The 16,240-nt window shown below is 38.4% G+C and overlaps 1 protein-coding gene across 7 annotated transcripts in view; it reads left to right on the top strand.

Annotated features, from left to right (window-relative positions):
- Positions 1–15,532, top strand: part of LOC132819769 (reticulon-4-like) — a 104,728-nt gene extending 89,196 nt beyond the window's left edge. For all 7 annotated transcript variants that reach the window (XM_060831506.1, XM_060831507.1, XM_060831508.1 and 4 more), the window contains 4 exons: positions 3,461–3,530; positions 7,502–7,548; positions 12,377–12,435; positions 14,588–15,532. In XM_060831506.1, the coding sequence (XP_060687489.1) occupies positions 3,461–3,530; positions 7,502–7,548; positions 12,377–12,435; positions 14,588–14,630 (219 nt within the window). In that variant the 3' untranslated portion in view covers positions 14,631–15,532. The remainder of the gene's footprint in view (positions 1–3,460; positions 3,531–7,501; positions 7,549–12,376; positions 12,436–14,587) is intronic.
- Positions 15,533–16,240: the final 708 nt, after the last annotated feature.

Genomic DNA, 16,240 nt, shown 5'->3' with positions numbered 1-16,240 from the left:
GTCTGATCTGTGGTTACGTTCTAGCAGATAGTATTCGCAGGCAAAACGTTGGACAACTTGTTGCACTAATGTTTCAAAGCTCATTTGTCTAGGGCAGCAGATATGATTTTGTAATAATTGACCTGATTTAAATATTTGGAAGATTGATGCCATAATAGGAATCAAGAACTCTAACAAAGATGTAATTCTATTATATCGTAAAAACTGAGCTGGTATTCTCAGGAGTAAATTAGTTTAAAATCCATAATTGGCAGTTTTAATTTTTTAAATTTATACAATTAAGTATACTGAAATTGATTTTAACTATTAACTCTTATGTAAAATTTAAACCTATTTTACATGTATTCATAATGGAATGATTCTGGAATTAGCATTCTGTAAAGATTTAATTGCAATTCATTCCAATTATTTGGCAGATATGTCACCACATATGTTCAACTCCTACTGTTAGGGAGTAGTCTACTCCATGTTTTGGACTAATAAGGAATTGATGCTTTTCATTTGCATTAGTTGAAAATTGCTGATGAGATTTGAAGTATTGAGAGTTGAGGTTTAAAATGCTGCTGCTGCTGGGGCATTGATGCATTTTCCCCAACCAATTCTGACATTGATGCATAGGTTTTGTATGTGTTCATATGTGTGTTCTTGTAAACCCAAGTCATTTTAAAAGCAACTGATATACTCTGTTGTGATTTGCTTTGGATTCTTAATAGTGTCTTGATAAGAACCTAAGAACTAGGAGCAAGTATAGGCCAATCGGCCCTTCGAGCCTCGTCTGCCATTCAATAAGATCATAGCTGACCTTTCATGGACTCAGTTCCACTTATCCATGCTCTCACCGTATCCCTTAATTCCTTTATTGTACAAAAAGATGTCTGTCTTAGCTTTAAAACGTTTACTGAAGTAGCGTTAACTACTTCACTGGGCAGGGAATTCCATAGATTTACAACCCTCTGGGTGAAGAAGTTCCTTCTCAATTTAGTCCTAAATTTGCTCCCTCTAATCTTGAGGCAATGCCCTCTTGTCCTAGTTTCACCTGCCAGTGGAAACATCCTTTCTACTTCTATCTTATCTATTCCCTTCATAATTGTATATGTTTCTATAAGATCCCTCCTCATTCTTTTGAATTCCATTGACCATAATCCCAATCTACTCAGTCTGTCCTTATAACCCAACCCCCTCAACATCAGAATCCACCTAGTGAACCTCCTCTGCACCCTGTCCAGTGCCTGTACATCCTTTCTCAAGTAAGGAGACCAAAACTGCACACAGTACTCCAGAGGTGGCCTCACTAGCACCTTGTATAGTTGCACCATTACCTCTGTGCTTTTAAACGCAATCCCTTTAGCAATGAAGGACAAAATACAATTTGCCTTCCTATTTACTTGTATCTGCGGACCGACCTTCATGATTCATGCACAAGGATCCCCAGGTCCCTCTGCTTAGCAGCATGCTGCAACTTTTTACCATTCACGTGATGATCCTTTTTAATGTTACTCCAACCAAAATGGATGACTTCACCTTTATTAACATTGTATTCCATTTGCCAGATCTTTGCCCACTCACTGAAAGTATGTGTTCCTCTGCACAGTTTGCTCTGCTATCATCTTCGACTCATCTGCAAACTTTGACACACTGCAGTGAGCCCCCCAACTCCAAATCATTTATCTAAGTTGTGAGTAATTGCAGTCCCAACATCGATCCCTGAGGCACACCACTAGTCATTGTTTGCCAGCCAGAATAACACTCCTTTATCCCCACTCTTTGCTTCCTGTTAGGCAACCAATCATCCAACCATGCTAATACTTTACCCATAATGCCAGGCATCTTTATCTTATGCAGCAGCCTCTTGTGCGGCACCTTGTTGAAGGTCTTTTGGAAATCTAAGTACACCACATGCACTGGGTCCTTGTCCACATTGCTTGTAATGTCATTGTAGAGTTCTTAAAGATTTGTTAAGCTTGAACTCATGCTTTATCTGCCCAATGAGACAAGTTCTATCGAGATGCCTTGCTATTTCTAAATGAAGAGTATGAAGGCAGGTAAGGGGATCCTAAGTTCAGGAATGGAGGAACCTCAGCTTTAGACTTTATCTAGCAGATATGAGCTGTTTGCTCAGAGTGTGGATGAGGGAAAGGGGTGCAGGGAGGATGAGCCAGCTGACCACGGCACCATGGTGCATAAGGCCATTTGGGGGGTGAGCAATAAAACAAGTGGTAGTTATACGGAATTCTATAGTTAGGAAGATAGTATCGTTTGCAAGCCGGATCGGGAGTCCTGCATGGTGTGTTGCCTGCACGGTGCCAGGATGCAGGATATCTGACTGGCTTGAAAGGATATTGGAGAAACAGGGGCGAGGATTCAGTTGTTGTAGTCCACGTTGGTACAAACAGCATAAGCAAGGCTGGGAAGGAGGATCTGTTTTGGAGATTATTGAGCACTAGGAACAAAACTAAGGAACAGGTCCTTGAGGGTCATAATCTCCGGATTACTGCCGAAGCCATGTGTAAATTGGCTTAGGGATATAAAAATTAGGAAAGTAAGCACAGTGGCAGCATGATGCAGCTGCTTTAAAATAGCATCTAGATTTCTTATTATTGTCAAAGTTTGAAGTGAGGCATTTTATGCTGAAAGGAGGCAGACGAGGTTGGGAATGTCTATTGGAAAGGCTGGACCATGCCAGTTCCTATTCTTCTGAGATTGATCTGAAGTGAAATTTCAGATCCTGAGTGCTTAAAACTGACCTAATACTGAAGGAATTAATTATTTTTAAATCTGATTATTTCGTGACAGCTTTTATTATCTGGCAATAGTGACCTTTTTCAATTATTACTCTGTTCTTTGTCTCATCTTTGTTACAATTTTAATTTATTATGCCTGTTGGCTGTTTTGGATAAGTACAAACAGGTCAACTTTGACAAATCTGTTATGTCAAATCTTTTAAAATTCCTTGTGCCTATCTGCTTTTAAGGTTTAAGTAATTTACTACCTTTAGCACATAGTTAAATTGAAGGCTGTTCTCACTGAAAAAAGCCTTTTGTACTAGTATTTACTATGTTTAATCTTAAAGGATTGTCCCAATATGCTACATCCGGGGTAAATCATTATTCCTGCTAAGTGTGGAAGTCTTCTGTTTAGATCAGATTGGCATTATGGAATGTAATTTTTACCCAATTTACGATCAGTTTTCAATTTACCCTCTTGAGCTCAATTTGATACTTTGTGTTCTTTTGTTTACCAAGACAATGGTTATAATCTTGAATTCTTTCCTCTGTTGTTAGTAGCTAGTTGAGGGCTTGCCTGAAATAGTTCTTCTTGGTTTTACTTTTATGGATTAGACAACTAATTTGGTGTTTTTGGGGGACTTATTCATTTTTAAAAAAGTCTTCTATAAATGTTGCTCAGTGCAATTCAAAATGCATGCTTTGAGTTGTATTTAAATTCATGTTCCTTTTATTAGTTTTCAGCGCTGATGTGGCTGCTCACTTATGTTGGTGCCTTGTTTAATGGACTGTCCCTGCTGATAATAGGTAAGTGCAAATAAAGACGTTGATTGCAATTTATATTCCTCTTATTTGCAATAACTTATAGCTTCTGTTTTTTGAAATGCTTACATGATGGGTACATGTATGTTAAAAATACATGGCTGGCGATTGACTCAGTTCTATTCCATTTATTTACTGAGAGCTTGCTCTGTAGGTCTGGGTTGCATCTGCTTGAGCCACACATCTAAGTATTTTGTTTAGTTAGTCATGCATATCTCCTTTCAAAGATGCATTCTTAACATCCTGCTGAAATCTCAAGATATGGTCATTTGGGTATTGAAGCTGACTTTGAAGAATGCTCCCAGAATGGAAGGTGAAATAATTTAAAAATGCAATATTTTGATAACAACCTGATTTTGTGCATTTTCATAATAAAACTATCTAAGCTGCCTCAAGGAGATCTGTAGAGGGGGATTTCACACTGAAGATATACAAGGGCAGATGGCCAGAAAGTTTGATAAAAAGTTGTCATTTCGAGGGCATTTTAATGGAGAAAGGAGGTGAAGTCTCTGGTGCACAAGCAAGAGCTGAGAGTGGGCGGAGGCAAAGGCATGACTACCAGTGGTTGTGTAATTAAAATCAATGCTCAAAGTCACAAGTAGGTGAGTTTAAATCTTTGAAGGGTGTGGAGTGAAAGTGCAAAGATAGGAAGGGTCAAGGCAATGGAGGAATTTTGAATCAAAGCTAAGAATTTTAAAATCGAAGCATTGCTTCACCAGAAGCCCATGTAGACCAGTAAGCACAAGGGTGATGGTTTAATGAAATTTGGCACGTGTAAAGGCAAAGGCGGCAGAGACTTGGATGATTTCAAATTTATAGAAGTGACATATCCATAGAGAGCAATTATTTCTTAAAATATATTTGAATGCTAAATGATCAGCTTAAGGGATTGCTTGATAAAGTTTCAAGTTTAAGACTTTTAGGGCACCAAACTAAACCTTAATATTGATTAAACTCAGTATAAATTAACATTGCATCTGCAGCCTTCTCTCTGTACCAGCAGCCACCTTTGTCTCTATGCAGTCACTCCTTAACAAAAAAAAATGACAGTCCATTCCAGTTGCTCCTTCCTTTGTCTTCAATGTGAGCACTTTTTGCAACTTGAGCCAGTAAGTCTCAAAACTGGGCCCCAGTCTCCATGGTACCCAAGCTAGGCAAGTTGATTGTCCAACAGAGCTCATAGCAGATCAGACTCATTTCATTCTTCAGTTGTACCTTGAGTTAAAGAGATAATTCAAGATGTAATTTTCTTTTTTTTAAAGAAAGCTTTTCTAATCGACCTGTTCAGAGATGTTATTGGCACACCTCTGAACAGGTGAGACTTGAAACTCGGTCTAAAAATTTCAGTGAAATAAGGATTGAGACTGACTGACTGCTCTTGAAATCATGGCTACCTTTGAGTGAGTGTGGCCTTAATTTGAAGATAATGGGATTCAAGGTAAAATTCTTCACGGCTGCAGTCTGTGGCTAAACAAGTTAAATATAGCATCAGATTGAAAGCATACAGTTACTGTTCAGAAGATGTAGAAGCAAAAGTAGGGTATTTGTTCCATCGTTCAGTGAGATCATGGCTGATTTTTATATTCCTCAACTCCACTTTCCTAACTTGGCTCATAATGCTTGATTCACTTCCTGATTAAAAGTCTATCTCATCTTTGAATGAGATGGCCTCTGTGATAAAAATTCCACAGATTTCTCCTCACCACTGTTCTAACTAGATAGTTCACTTATGTTGTCCAGTCCTAGACTCTCCTACAAGGCAAAACAACTTCTTAACATCAGCCCTGTCAAGGCTCCTAAGAATCTTTAAAAACAAAATACTGCAGATGCTGGAGGTCTGAAATAAGCACTCCAAGTTCTGGAGAAACTCTGTCAGCATCGGTTGTCGTGTGTTTCAATATGATCGCCCCATATTCTTCTAAACTCTGTACAATCTTACTTTGTAACAAAATCCTTTTATGCCTGGGATCAACCTAGTGAAGTTTCTCTGACCTGCCTCCAATGCTAGTATCTTGCCATGAGTAAGGGACTGAACCTGTTCACAATATTCTAGATGTGGTCCAACTAGTAGCTTGTATTGTTTTAGCAAGACTTTTCAATTTTTATTTTCCATTCACCTTGAAATAAATACCAACACTACGTTTTCCTATTATCTGCTGAAAATGTATGCTAGCTTTTTGTGATGTGTGTGTGTGTGTGTGTGTGTGTGTGTATATATACCTCCAAATCCTCCTGCAGATTTCTGCAAACGTCACCTGTTTAAATAATATTCGGCTCTTCTACGCTTCCTAGCAAAGTGCACAATGTCACGTTTTTCCACATTGTTATATCTTGTCAAATCTTTGTCCAGTCACTCAATCTGTCTTTTATTTTCTGCAGATTATCAACCTCATTTACTTGCCTTCACTTTTGTCATCTGAAAACTTGGCAATAATGTATTTATTTCCCACAACCAAGTCATTAATATGTGTATTATAAATGATTGTGGCCCTAGCATTGATCTCACTGCTTATAGGTTGCCATTCTGAAAATGGCCCCTTATTCCAACTCTCTTCTACTGTTGCCAATTGTCTATCCATGCTAATACACTACTCCGAACACCATAGACTCTATCTTAAGTAATCTTGTGTACAGTACCTTATCAAATGCTTTCGAAATCAAAATTTTACATCAGTGGGTTCTTCTGTATCCTGCTTGTTATCTCCGCAAGAGTTGTAATAAATTTTGTTAGGCATGATTACCCCTTCATGAAGCCGTGCTGACTTTGTCTGATTATATTACGATTATAGTCTCAAGGACAGATGTTAATCAAACCGACCTACAGTTGATTATTTCTTGTTTATTTCCCGTTTTGAATAAAGCTGTTACATTGGCAGTTTTCCAATCCTCTGGGACTTCTCCAGAATCTTAGGATTCTTGGAAACTTGCTGCCAGTGCATCCACAGTTCCTGTAGCTGCTTCCTTTAATATCCTGAAATGCAACCCATCGAATGCAAGGGACTATTGTGATATTTTAAATTGGGCACTCTCAAGATTGTTGCCAATGTGTCTGAATTGAGGCTTATGTTCTCACTTTCTTGGCTAATATTCCATTTCTTTTCTAAAGTCTAAATTGAACAGGGGAATCCTCTCTAAATTTTTATTCTAATATATACATACTCGTGTATTTTGTCCCCAAAACCTTGTATTTTCCATATATCTCATGTATAAGTTGACCCTAGTTCTTCACACTTGCAGATCAACATTTAAGTCAATGTGCCTGCCAGTTGTGCTCAGCTCTGGCTTTCAAGTCTGCTGGTCGTAGTGCTCTGTTCTGGGTCTTCTAGTCCACCAGTCGTCGTGCTTTGCTGCAGGTTTTTAGAATGACTGTAATGGAATGACAGTACAGGGCAACCACCATAACCGCGGAGTCACTTTTCACAGTTTCAGTTATCTGCGGCTTGCTGCAGCCTGAACATATAGGGAACCAGGGACAAGGAGGCTGCCGGGAAGGGAGGTTTCCCATTTAAGTGAATGGGTCTGCGGTTTTGGGCCTCCACTGTAGGTCTTGAAAGGTATCCCCGTGGGTGCGGGCGGGACTTCTGTACCATTCTACTGTAGCAGGCAGAATAGAGACAGTTATTTTACAGATAAATATTCAATAATGGCCATAATTCTTTTTCCTTTCATTGTTATTATTTTATATAAAGATCTGGCTCTTTGTCCATTTTTTGACTCATACCAAGCATGAATTTCATCCCCTTGAAAACAATACCTTCAAAATTCGACCTATCCACAAGTATTTACGGTATATCTTTTCAGTAAGCTATCTGGATAGTTTGTGCATCTAAATTATGCTACATTTTTAGGGCAGAAGTTACTGTGAATCAGAAAGAGTTGATTATTTTGTTATAGGAGTAAGAAATATTTTCTGAATCATTTAGTTTTTAATATTTTTACATTTTTTTTTCCTGTAGGTCTGGTAGCAGTTTTCAGCATTCCTGTGGTTTATGAAAGACACCAGGTAAGTGATAATTTGAGCTGTATTTTGTGCATCTCTCCCCCTCTTCCCTCCCTTTACCACCACCCCTCTCCCCACCCTCCTGCACAATAAGAATGAATTGGCAATTGAATTTGTTGGTATGCCATACTGATGTCCTGACACTTTGTGTGGATAGCTTTTTTTATTATTCTTATTCAGTTGTGGGATGTGACGATCACATTTATTGCCCTTCCATAGTTGTCCTTAGAAGGTGATGCTGACTACTTGAACCAACAAGACAGATGTGGAAGCATTTCTTCACTTGAGTAGTCAATCTATGGAATTCACTATGACAAAAGCTGTGGAGGCAGTGACACTGAGTTTATTCAAGAAAGAGATTTAGATTTTTGGAGATTAAAATACATCCTGGGACCTGGAAAGAATGTAGGAATATGGAGTTGAGTTAAAGGATCAGCCGCAATCGTACGGAATGGCAGAACTAGCTCAAAGGCATAGTCTTCCTCCTAGTCTCTCTTGATTTATCAGTTAAAAATCACATTAAGCTAGTCATTTTGGTAGAGTGGGAATTGTCATAGTTAGCTGGTTCTTGGTTCAAGGATGATGTATACTCGAGGTTCATGAGCCTGCCATGGATCTTCATGTAACTGAGCAGGCAATCTCTTAGCTCATTGGTCTTTGAGCAAATGTGGCCAGCCATTCCAGGAGTAAGAAAATCTGGAATGGCAAGGCTCGCATTCTTTCCTTTGTCACCACTGTGCCTCATCATTAAAACATTGATTTAATCTGATCCAACTTGATGGACAGATTATCATTTTGAACAGTTATCATACACTTCCCAGTCATTAATGTCAATGTGGCAATGTATGTTTGTACCCTTTCCTTATACCATTTGAGAGTTGAGAACAGAAACTGTATTTGGAGACTTTTTTCAATCATCTGTCGCCACACAGTTTCATCCAGCATAATTGATCTTTTTTATAGGCCATTTTGCCTGAATGCTTGTGGAAATGGCATCTAGTAGAACTCCAGCATTTGTTTGGTCCTCCCACTGATTCTGAATGAGTGAGCAGGCATTTGCTGATGGAATTTCTGTTACGTGTTGCTGATGCACGATTAAGATCCATCCTTAGTAATGGAGTAAGATAATGACTGCTCTGTTTACGAGGACCTTCGTTGACTTGCCGATGTTTTTGTTATCAAACATTCACTGCTATAGTTTGTAAAAGGCTGAACTGGCACATCTGATCATCAGCACCCTTTGAAATTATGACCTGGACTATAAGGTCTGGGGATTAGTTGGTTCTAGCAAGAGTCCTGATCCCAACCCTTGGGGATCTCCACTATAGACATTCCTTCAAAGTGAAAAAAAATAACAAATAGAACTAATCTGATGCAAAATTGGGATACAGACAAATTAACCTCACCTTTAAATTGGTGGGAAAGTTGCTGGAGGAGGTACTGAGGGGTAGGATCTATTTATATTTTAAAAAGAATGGGTTTATCAGTGATAAATGCTGAAAATGTGTTGCTGGAAAAGCGCATTCCTGAAGACGAGCTTATGCCCGAAACGTCGAATTTCCTGTTCCTTGGATGCTGCCTGACCTGCTGCGCTTTTCCAGCAACACATTTTCAGCTCTGATCTCCAGCATCTGCAGACCTCACTTTCTCCTCCTTTATCAGTGATAGGCAGCATGGTTTTGTGCTGGGGAGATTGTGCCTTACCAACCTAATAGAATTCTTTGAGGAGTTAATCAAGTTGATAGATGAAGGAAGGGCTGTTGATGTCATATACATGGATTTTATAAGGGGTTTGATAAAGTTCCCCATGATAAACTAATAGAGAAAGTGAAGTCACATGGTGTGCAGGGTGTTCTAGCCGGTTGGATAAGAATTGGTTGAGCAACAGGATACTGAGAGTAGTATTTGAAGGGAGTTTCTTGAACTGGAGAAAGGTGACCAGTGGTGTTCCACAGGGATTAGTACTGGGGTCACTGTTATTTGTGATATGCATAAATGATCTGGAAGAGGGCACTTGCTGTTGGGAAAAGGTAACGAACAGAGAGATCTGGGAGTGCAGGTGCATTGTACGCTGAAAATTGCTGCACAGGTGAAAAGGATGGTCAAGAACGAATATGGTATGCTTGCTTTCATCGGACGGGGCATTGACTATAAGACCTGGCAGGTCATGTTAAAATTGTACACCGTGTTGGTTCGGCTGCATTTAGAATACTGTGTACAGTTCTGGTCACCACATTACCAAAAGGATGTGGACGCTTTGGAGAGGATGCAGCAAAGGTTTACGAGGGTGTTGCCTGGTATGGAAGTGTTAGCTATGAAGAAAGGTTGAGTAGGTTAGGTTTGTTTTCATTAGAAAAAAGGAGATTGAGGGGGGGGACCTGATTTGAGGTCTACAAAATCATGAAGAGAATAGACAGGGTAGATGGTTTTTTCCCAGGGTGAAGGATTCAATAACAAGAGGTCACACTTTCAAGGTGAGAGGTGAAAAGTTCAAGGGGGATACACATGGCAAGTACTTTACACAGAGGGTGGTGGGTGTTTGCAACGCATTGCCAACAGAGGTGGTAGAGGCAGGCATGGTAGATTCATTTAAGGTGCGTCTGGACAGATGCATGAGTAGGTGGGGAGTAGAGGGATACAGATGCTTAGGAATTGGGCGACAAGTTTAGACAGTGGATTTGGATCAGCTCAGGCTTGGAGGGCCAAAGGGCCTGTTCCTGGGCTGCAAATTTTCTTTGTTATTTAATGCATTGTCTGAGCTGAGATGTCACCTTTTGTTATAAAATCTTAAGATATCTTAAAAGAAGTTCTGGGATTTACATATTACTGAACCAAATCCTGCAACCCATTTTAAAAGATGAAAGACTTAATAGCAATCTAGGTTTGTTCAATATTTTGTTTCAGTTGCATGAAACTGCAATCTTTTGCTACAAATTGTGTCTTGCAGACTAATTCTCCACGACCACTTGATAAAGGAGCAGTGCTCTGAAAGCTAGTGCTTCCAAATAAACCTGTTGGACTGATTTTTAACTTTGTCCAGCCCAGTTATTTTTAGATTAGATTGCTTAGTGTGGAAACAGGCCCTTCAGCCCAACAAGTCCACACCAACCCACTGAAGTGCACCCACCCAGATCCATTCCCCTATGTTTACCCCTGCACCTAAACACTACAGGCAATTTAGTGTGGCCAATTCACCTGACCTGCACATTTTTGAATTGTGGGAGGAAACCGGAGCACCCAGAGGAAACCCACACAGACACTGGGAGAACGTGCAAACTCCACACAGTCAGTCGCCTGAGGTGGGAATTGAACCCAGTCTTTGGCGCTGTGAGGCAGCAGTGCTAACCACTGCCACCCAGTTACTGGCTCCTCCACATCATTACTTAAATCCATACAACTTATCCCAAGCTTCCAATTTTAAACTTTTCAAGTATCTGAGCTGCCTCCTTTCTCACTATGACTAGTATGCTATCATCTTCCTTGATAAAGACAATGCATGAGTCCCCTTTTGATCCTTAATCAGCCCCAGAACTTTTGCTACCCTTTCTTTGATTATATGCCTTTGGAAGATTTAGAATTCCTTTTGTATCAGCTGTCAGCCTCTTTTCCTACTTTTGTTTTCTGAATTTTTAATTCCCCTGTGAACTATTTATTTTCACTTTGTTTCTCTCTTGATGAGCATGTTTTCTTATTCATCTTGATCTTTCTCTCTTTTGTCATCCATTTAGCTCTGAATTTATTTGCTGTACCTTTCCACTTCATGGGAGTCAAACTTACCTGTCCCCAAAACACACCTCTCCAAAGGCAGTACATCATTTCAGATACTGTTTTGCCTGCCAACCTTTGATTCTTGCCATCTGGGCAGAATCCATTCTTAGCCATTAAAATTGATTTTTATCCCCAGATAAGCATTTTATTCTGGTTTGTTCCCTGTTTCCACAATTAACCTAAGCTTTATGATACAATGATTAATGAGGTTTATGAAGCTGGGAAAGTAGAGAGGGGGTTCATTGTTTTGTGCTATTACCACCGTAATGGAGAGGTAGGATAGGCTGGGAAAACTCATTGGAGCATAGGAGATTGGGGGTTGACTGTAGAGATTTATAAAGTTATGAGGGGTATAGATAAGGTCAGTGGCAGGTGTCTTTTCCCTCAGTAGGGATTTCAGGACTGGCAGCATATTTTAAAGGTGAAAGGAGAGAGATTTAAAAAATGATGTGAAGGGCATTTTTTTTTTGTTAACATAATGGTTTGTCTGTGGAATGAACTTTCAGTGGAAGTTGCAACATTTGAGATGTCTCCAACTCTATTTTCATGTTGAATTAATTGCATTAAGTGGTACAGGTAATGTGTTTCAACAAAAACCTACTTTGTAACCTAAATGACTTCTGAGAACTCTTGCACCATTTTCCCAGCATACTCCTGGTCACTATTGATGGATGTTTCCATTGATAAACTGTGAAGATGAGACTGGAGCTAAAACTTTTCTCCGGTCTTCCAAATTAATGGTTGTGAACTTTGAATTCTGAGGGAATTGTTTTGCCCCAAATACAAGAAGCAGTTCTACAATTCAATTTAATCAGGTTGTTGCAATATCTGCACTCATTTACATACAAGAAAGCTTTTTATGGCTAGTTCTTGCACATGAATGACTGACTCCTTTTCCCCCCCCAGGCCTCTAACATTAAAATGGTCCATAATTTCCATCATTATCATGTATTGCTGGTCTTGAGGAAGGCTGGGATTTGCTGGAGCTATTTAATGTGAGGCCTCTACTAGAATGATCTTAAATATATGAATGCCCCTTTAACTGTCTTTTTTATTTCTTTAGGCTCAAATTGATCATTACATAGGGATAGCAAGTAAGCAGATTAGAGATATTACTGCTAAGTAAGTATCCAAAAAATTGTGACATGTTTTAAACATGGTAACTATGCAGTGTAACATTTTATTGCAAGTGGAAGTTTGTGTCTCAATTTATGATGCATGTTTTTAACTTGAATTTAGCTGACATGCCTATGCAATTTATAAAGCTGTGATGCTACATTGTCCTTGAACACTAGAAAATACTTCTGCATTTTTGCAGTCAACCTTAAAGTTTGGTCATGTTCCTAAGGGAAATTAGTAAACACCATTTCTCAGATTTTGATGTTAGCTAAACTGTAAATAAAATTGTATTTTGGCATGTTAACAATTCCATAACTTAGTTTCTTACTGTGTGCCTTGCTTAATTCTAAAAGATGTCAATATACCAGGTGTTGGAAATTACTTGAAATAATTCTGGAAAGAAAATCAATTCCAGAACTTTCTTTCTATTTGAGATATATGGTATTGATGTTGAGCTATACAGTTACTAGGCTTGCAAATTTTAAAATTCATGGTGTGGTTCCTATGCCCTTGCTGTGTTCATAATTTTTCTACGCTGACAACTTTTTTTTTAAAGCATTCTTCATTTGTGTGCACAGCTTGATTTGGAATATCACTGGTTTGTTACACCATGAAAGAAATTAGCATCTTATTTATTGAAGTTCTTATCTGTTTTTGTTTAGATTGACTTAGACCAGTTCGTAAGCGGTTTAGAGTTCTGCTCATTCTTCCTTTTAAAAGAAAGTTACTGTTTTAATTAATGGCATTGATTGTCCTTTGGTTTGTAATGTTTGTCATGTTGAATTAATTGCATTGCTCACTGGACGTTTTCCCAAAATTCCTTGAGTTAATTTGTGTTGGTCTTTGTAAATTTCTGTAATGCTTTGCTGGTGTCACATAGAAAAATGACTTTCTGGTCAGCAGCTATAGTGAATTTGGTAAGTTTACTTTGCTGTTGCAGGTAGATAAGAATGAATTGGGCCCAGCAAACGCTGAGTGCCAGATCATATGTTAAAGCTTCTATCAGATTAGGAAATAAATTGTTTCAGTTTCATGTACCCACTGATGCTATTGACTACCATTTGTTTGAGGCATGTTATAGAGTTGACTGCTTGAATATTATTTGTAAATTTAGCCTAATTAATTAGGATTGATACTCTCCTCTGGTTCTGTCATCCTTACTCCATATAGTTTCTTGAGCCATTCTTTAAGACTTATTGGTTTGTTCCTGGCCTATCATGCCAATTATTAATTTTTAAATTTTATATTTTATGGAGAGATATGAAGTCAGGCTGTTTGTGGTTTTTTGATGTGTGATTTCTCTTAGCCTACCAAGGCAACCATATAGCTTCATTTTAACTAGTTTTGTAGTTTAACTAGGTCGTAGCATTTTCAGTTTGATGTTTTTGTGGGCACTAAGAAATTTGAAATGTATTCATTTATGGATGAGGACCTCTTTGGCGAGGCCAGCATTTATTGCCCATCCATAATTGTTTAGATGGGGCAGTTAAGAATTGACCATATTTTTGAGAGTTTGGAGTCACATGTAGGCCAAATCAGACTAGGATGGCTGCAATCCTTTTGTAAAGGATGTTGGTGATTTATGACACTGACAGTTGTTAGCATGGTATACATTAGGACAGCTTTTGCTGATTTTAAAATTTCAACATCTGCCATTGTGGGATTTGAACCCACGTCCCCGTAATATTAACCTGAATTCTGGATTACTAGTCCAGTGGCATGACTACTAGCCCTGATGCCTTATTAAGAGTATTGCAAAAGGTTCATATTACCTGCATGGAATTCAAAACGTTATCCTGATTTCTATACTCCAGGCTTTCAGTGATCAGACTTAATTCCAAAATGCCCACAGTTTTAAACAATTACAACTTTTATTTTTAATTTTTTTCCATTTATGCATGAGAAAAACCATTAAAGCCATTCCTAAGTGCATCTATTGTGTGTAATCTTTGACTAAATGTTAATGTTTTGTCATAAAATTTTACTTCACTGCTGTGCTATAGTTACTGCCTACTACAGAATGTATATGCAATTACCTTTAAAATTGTGAAACTGGCTAATGAAATGATATAGACTAGTAAAAGTATATAATGTTTTAAATGTGTAATATGACAAATTTGTGAATTGTATATCAATTTGTATCTTCTCATTCTAGGATTCAAACGAAAATTCCTGGACTAAAGAAGAAGACTGAGTAATGGAGCTTGTCCTGTGCTTCATAGCATGTTTTCTGCTGGGCTGTGACTTGGATTATCACAGGGAGGATTGGAAAGAACAAAATAGCCTTGGAACTGCAGTGTAATTTGCAAGTCTTTTCCATTTTGGTAGTAACAAAGTGTTTAACTGTAGTCTATTTCGTATTACATTATATCATATGCTAACATGTAGGAAGTTTGAATTCAGTTTATTTATGTCATTTGGTACAGAGAACACTGGTTTGTATTAAAGATTTGAGAAACTGTACATTGCACGTGTCGGGGTAGTGTCTTATTATGTGAAAACAAATCATGGTGCAGTTGGAGCTTTTGGTATTCCCTGCCCCCTCCCCAGTTTGCACACTGTTTGTAGGATCTACGCTGTGAGGTTGGTGCAAATTTCTAACTCCATGTGATCAAAATATTTACTGTTCCATTGTAGTGAAATTTGAGGTCTTGCTTTTCTGACTAAAACCTGTCGCTGTATTAAGATTTTACTGTTTTAACAATTACCCAGTTAGTGTTTCACTAAGCTAGCGAGTTGACTTGAGCAGCTCCACAGTGCTTGTTATTTCAGAGGGAACTGAATTTTAAAGATGGATCCACAGCACTGAACCATACACTAAGATATATATGCCATAAAATCTCAGCATAAATGTTCAATTCATCAGATTTTCATCTGTTTAGCCAGAAATGTATGAGCACATCTATAGCAAAATTTTAACTGTACTTTTGATTATTTGTGGACTGTATCTAATGCTATGAATAAATGTAACTTGGAAATTTCAAACATTGTTTGCGCACATCTGAGAGTGGACATTACATTGTAAATGAATTGGGCTCAGGCCTTTGGGGAATGCATTGTGAAATAAAAATGAGAATGAATAAAGCTTACAAACAACATGGATTTTGTGTGTAAACCATACATATGTGGGTTAGCTTAGTATAAAATTATCCGTGTACAAAATTTGTATATTTTATATAGAAGTTGTCTTTGTCAAAGTAATTTGAAATTTGTTAATGGTCTGTAAAGGCCCTGTAGTTTTTCAAATGTTTATAGAATCATAGAATGATTGCAGCACAGAAAGAGGCATGTCAAGTCTACAGCCACTCTGCAAGAGCAATTTAACTAGGCCTACATACTGACCCTAATAATAAAGAGCAAGTGTAGTCCATGTCGTCTATTGAACCTGTTCCACTATTCAGGTTGATCATAGCTGATATCTGGCTTCAACTGCTCTTTCCTAATCAGTCCCATATCCCTCAATTCCTGAGAAACCAAAAAAGATGTCTGTCACAGCCTTAAATATATACAATGGAGTTTTGACGGCCAAATGGGTTACATAATGCCAAAATTTCTGAACACTTCAGTGAAGTAATACTTAATTCCAACAAACCACCAGGACTTTTAGTCCCTGGTACTTCTCCAGTATTTTTTCCTTGATTGTTAATTGTCCTAATTTCCTTCCCTTTAGTTACTGTCTATTTCTGGATTGAATCTTATTTTAGAGTCATAGTCAGAGATATACAGCACAGAAACTGACCCTTCGGTCCAACTTGTCCACGCCGACCAGATATCCCAACCCAATCTAGTTCCACCTGCCCGCACCCAG

The sequence above is a fragment of the Hemiscyllium ocellatum genome, chromosome 10 (assembly GCF_020745735.1).
Source record: "Hemiscyllium ocellatum isolate sHemOce1 chromosome 10, sHemOce1.pat.X.cur, whole genome shotgun sequence".
Classification (NCBI taxonomy): domain Eukaryota; kingdom Metazoa; phylum Chordata; class Chondrichthyes; order Orectolobiformes; family Hemiscylliidae; genus Hemiscyllium; species Hemiscyllium ocellatum.
Note: the sequence above shows the minus strand (reverse complement) of the source record. Positions and strands in the feature narration are given on the sequence as shown.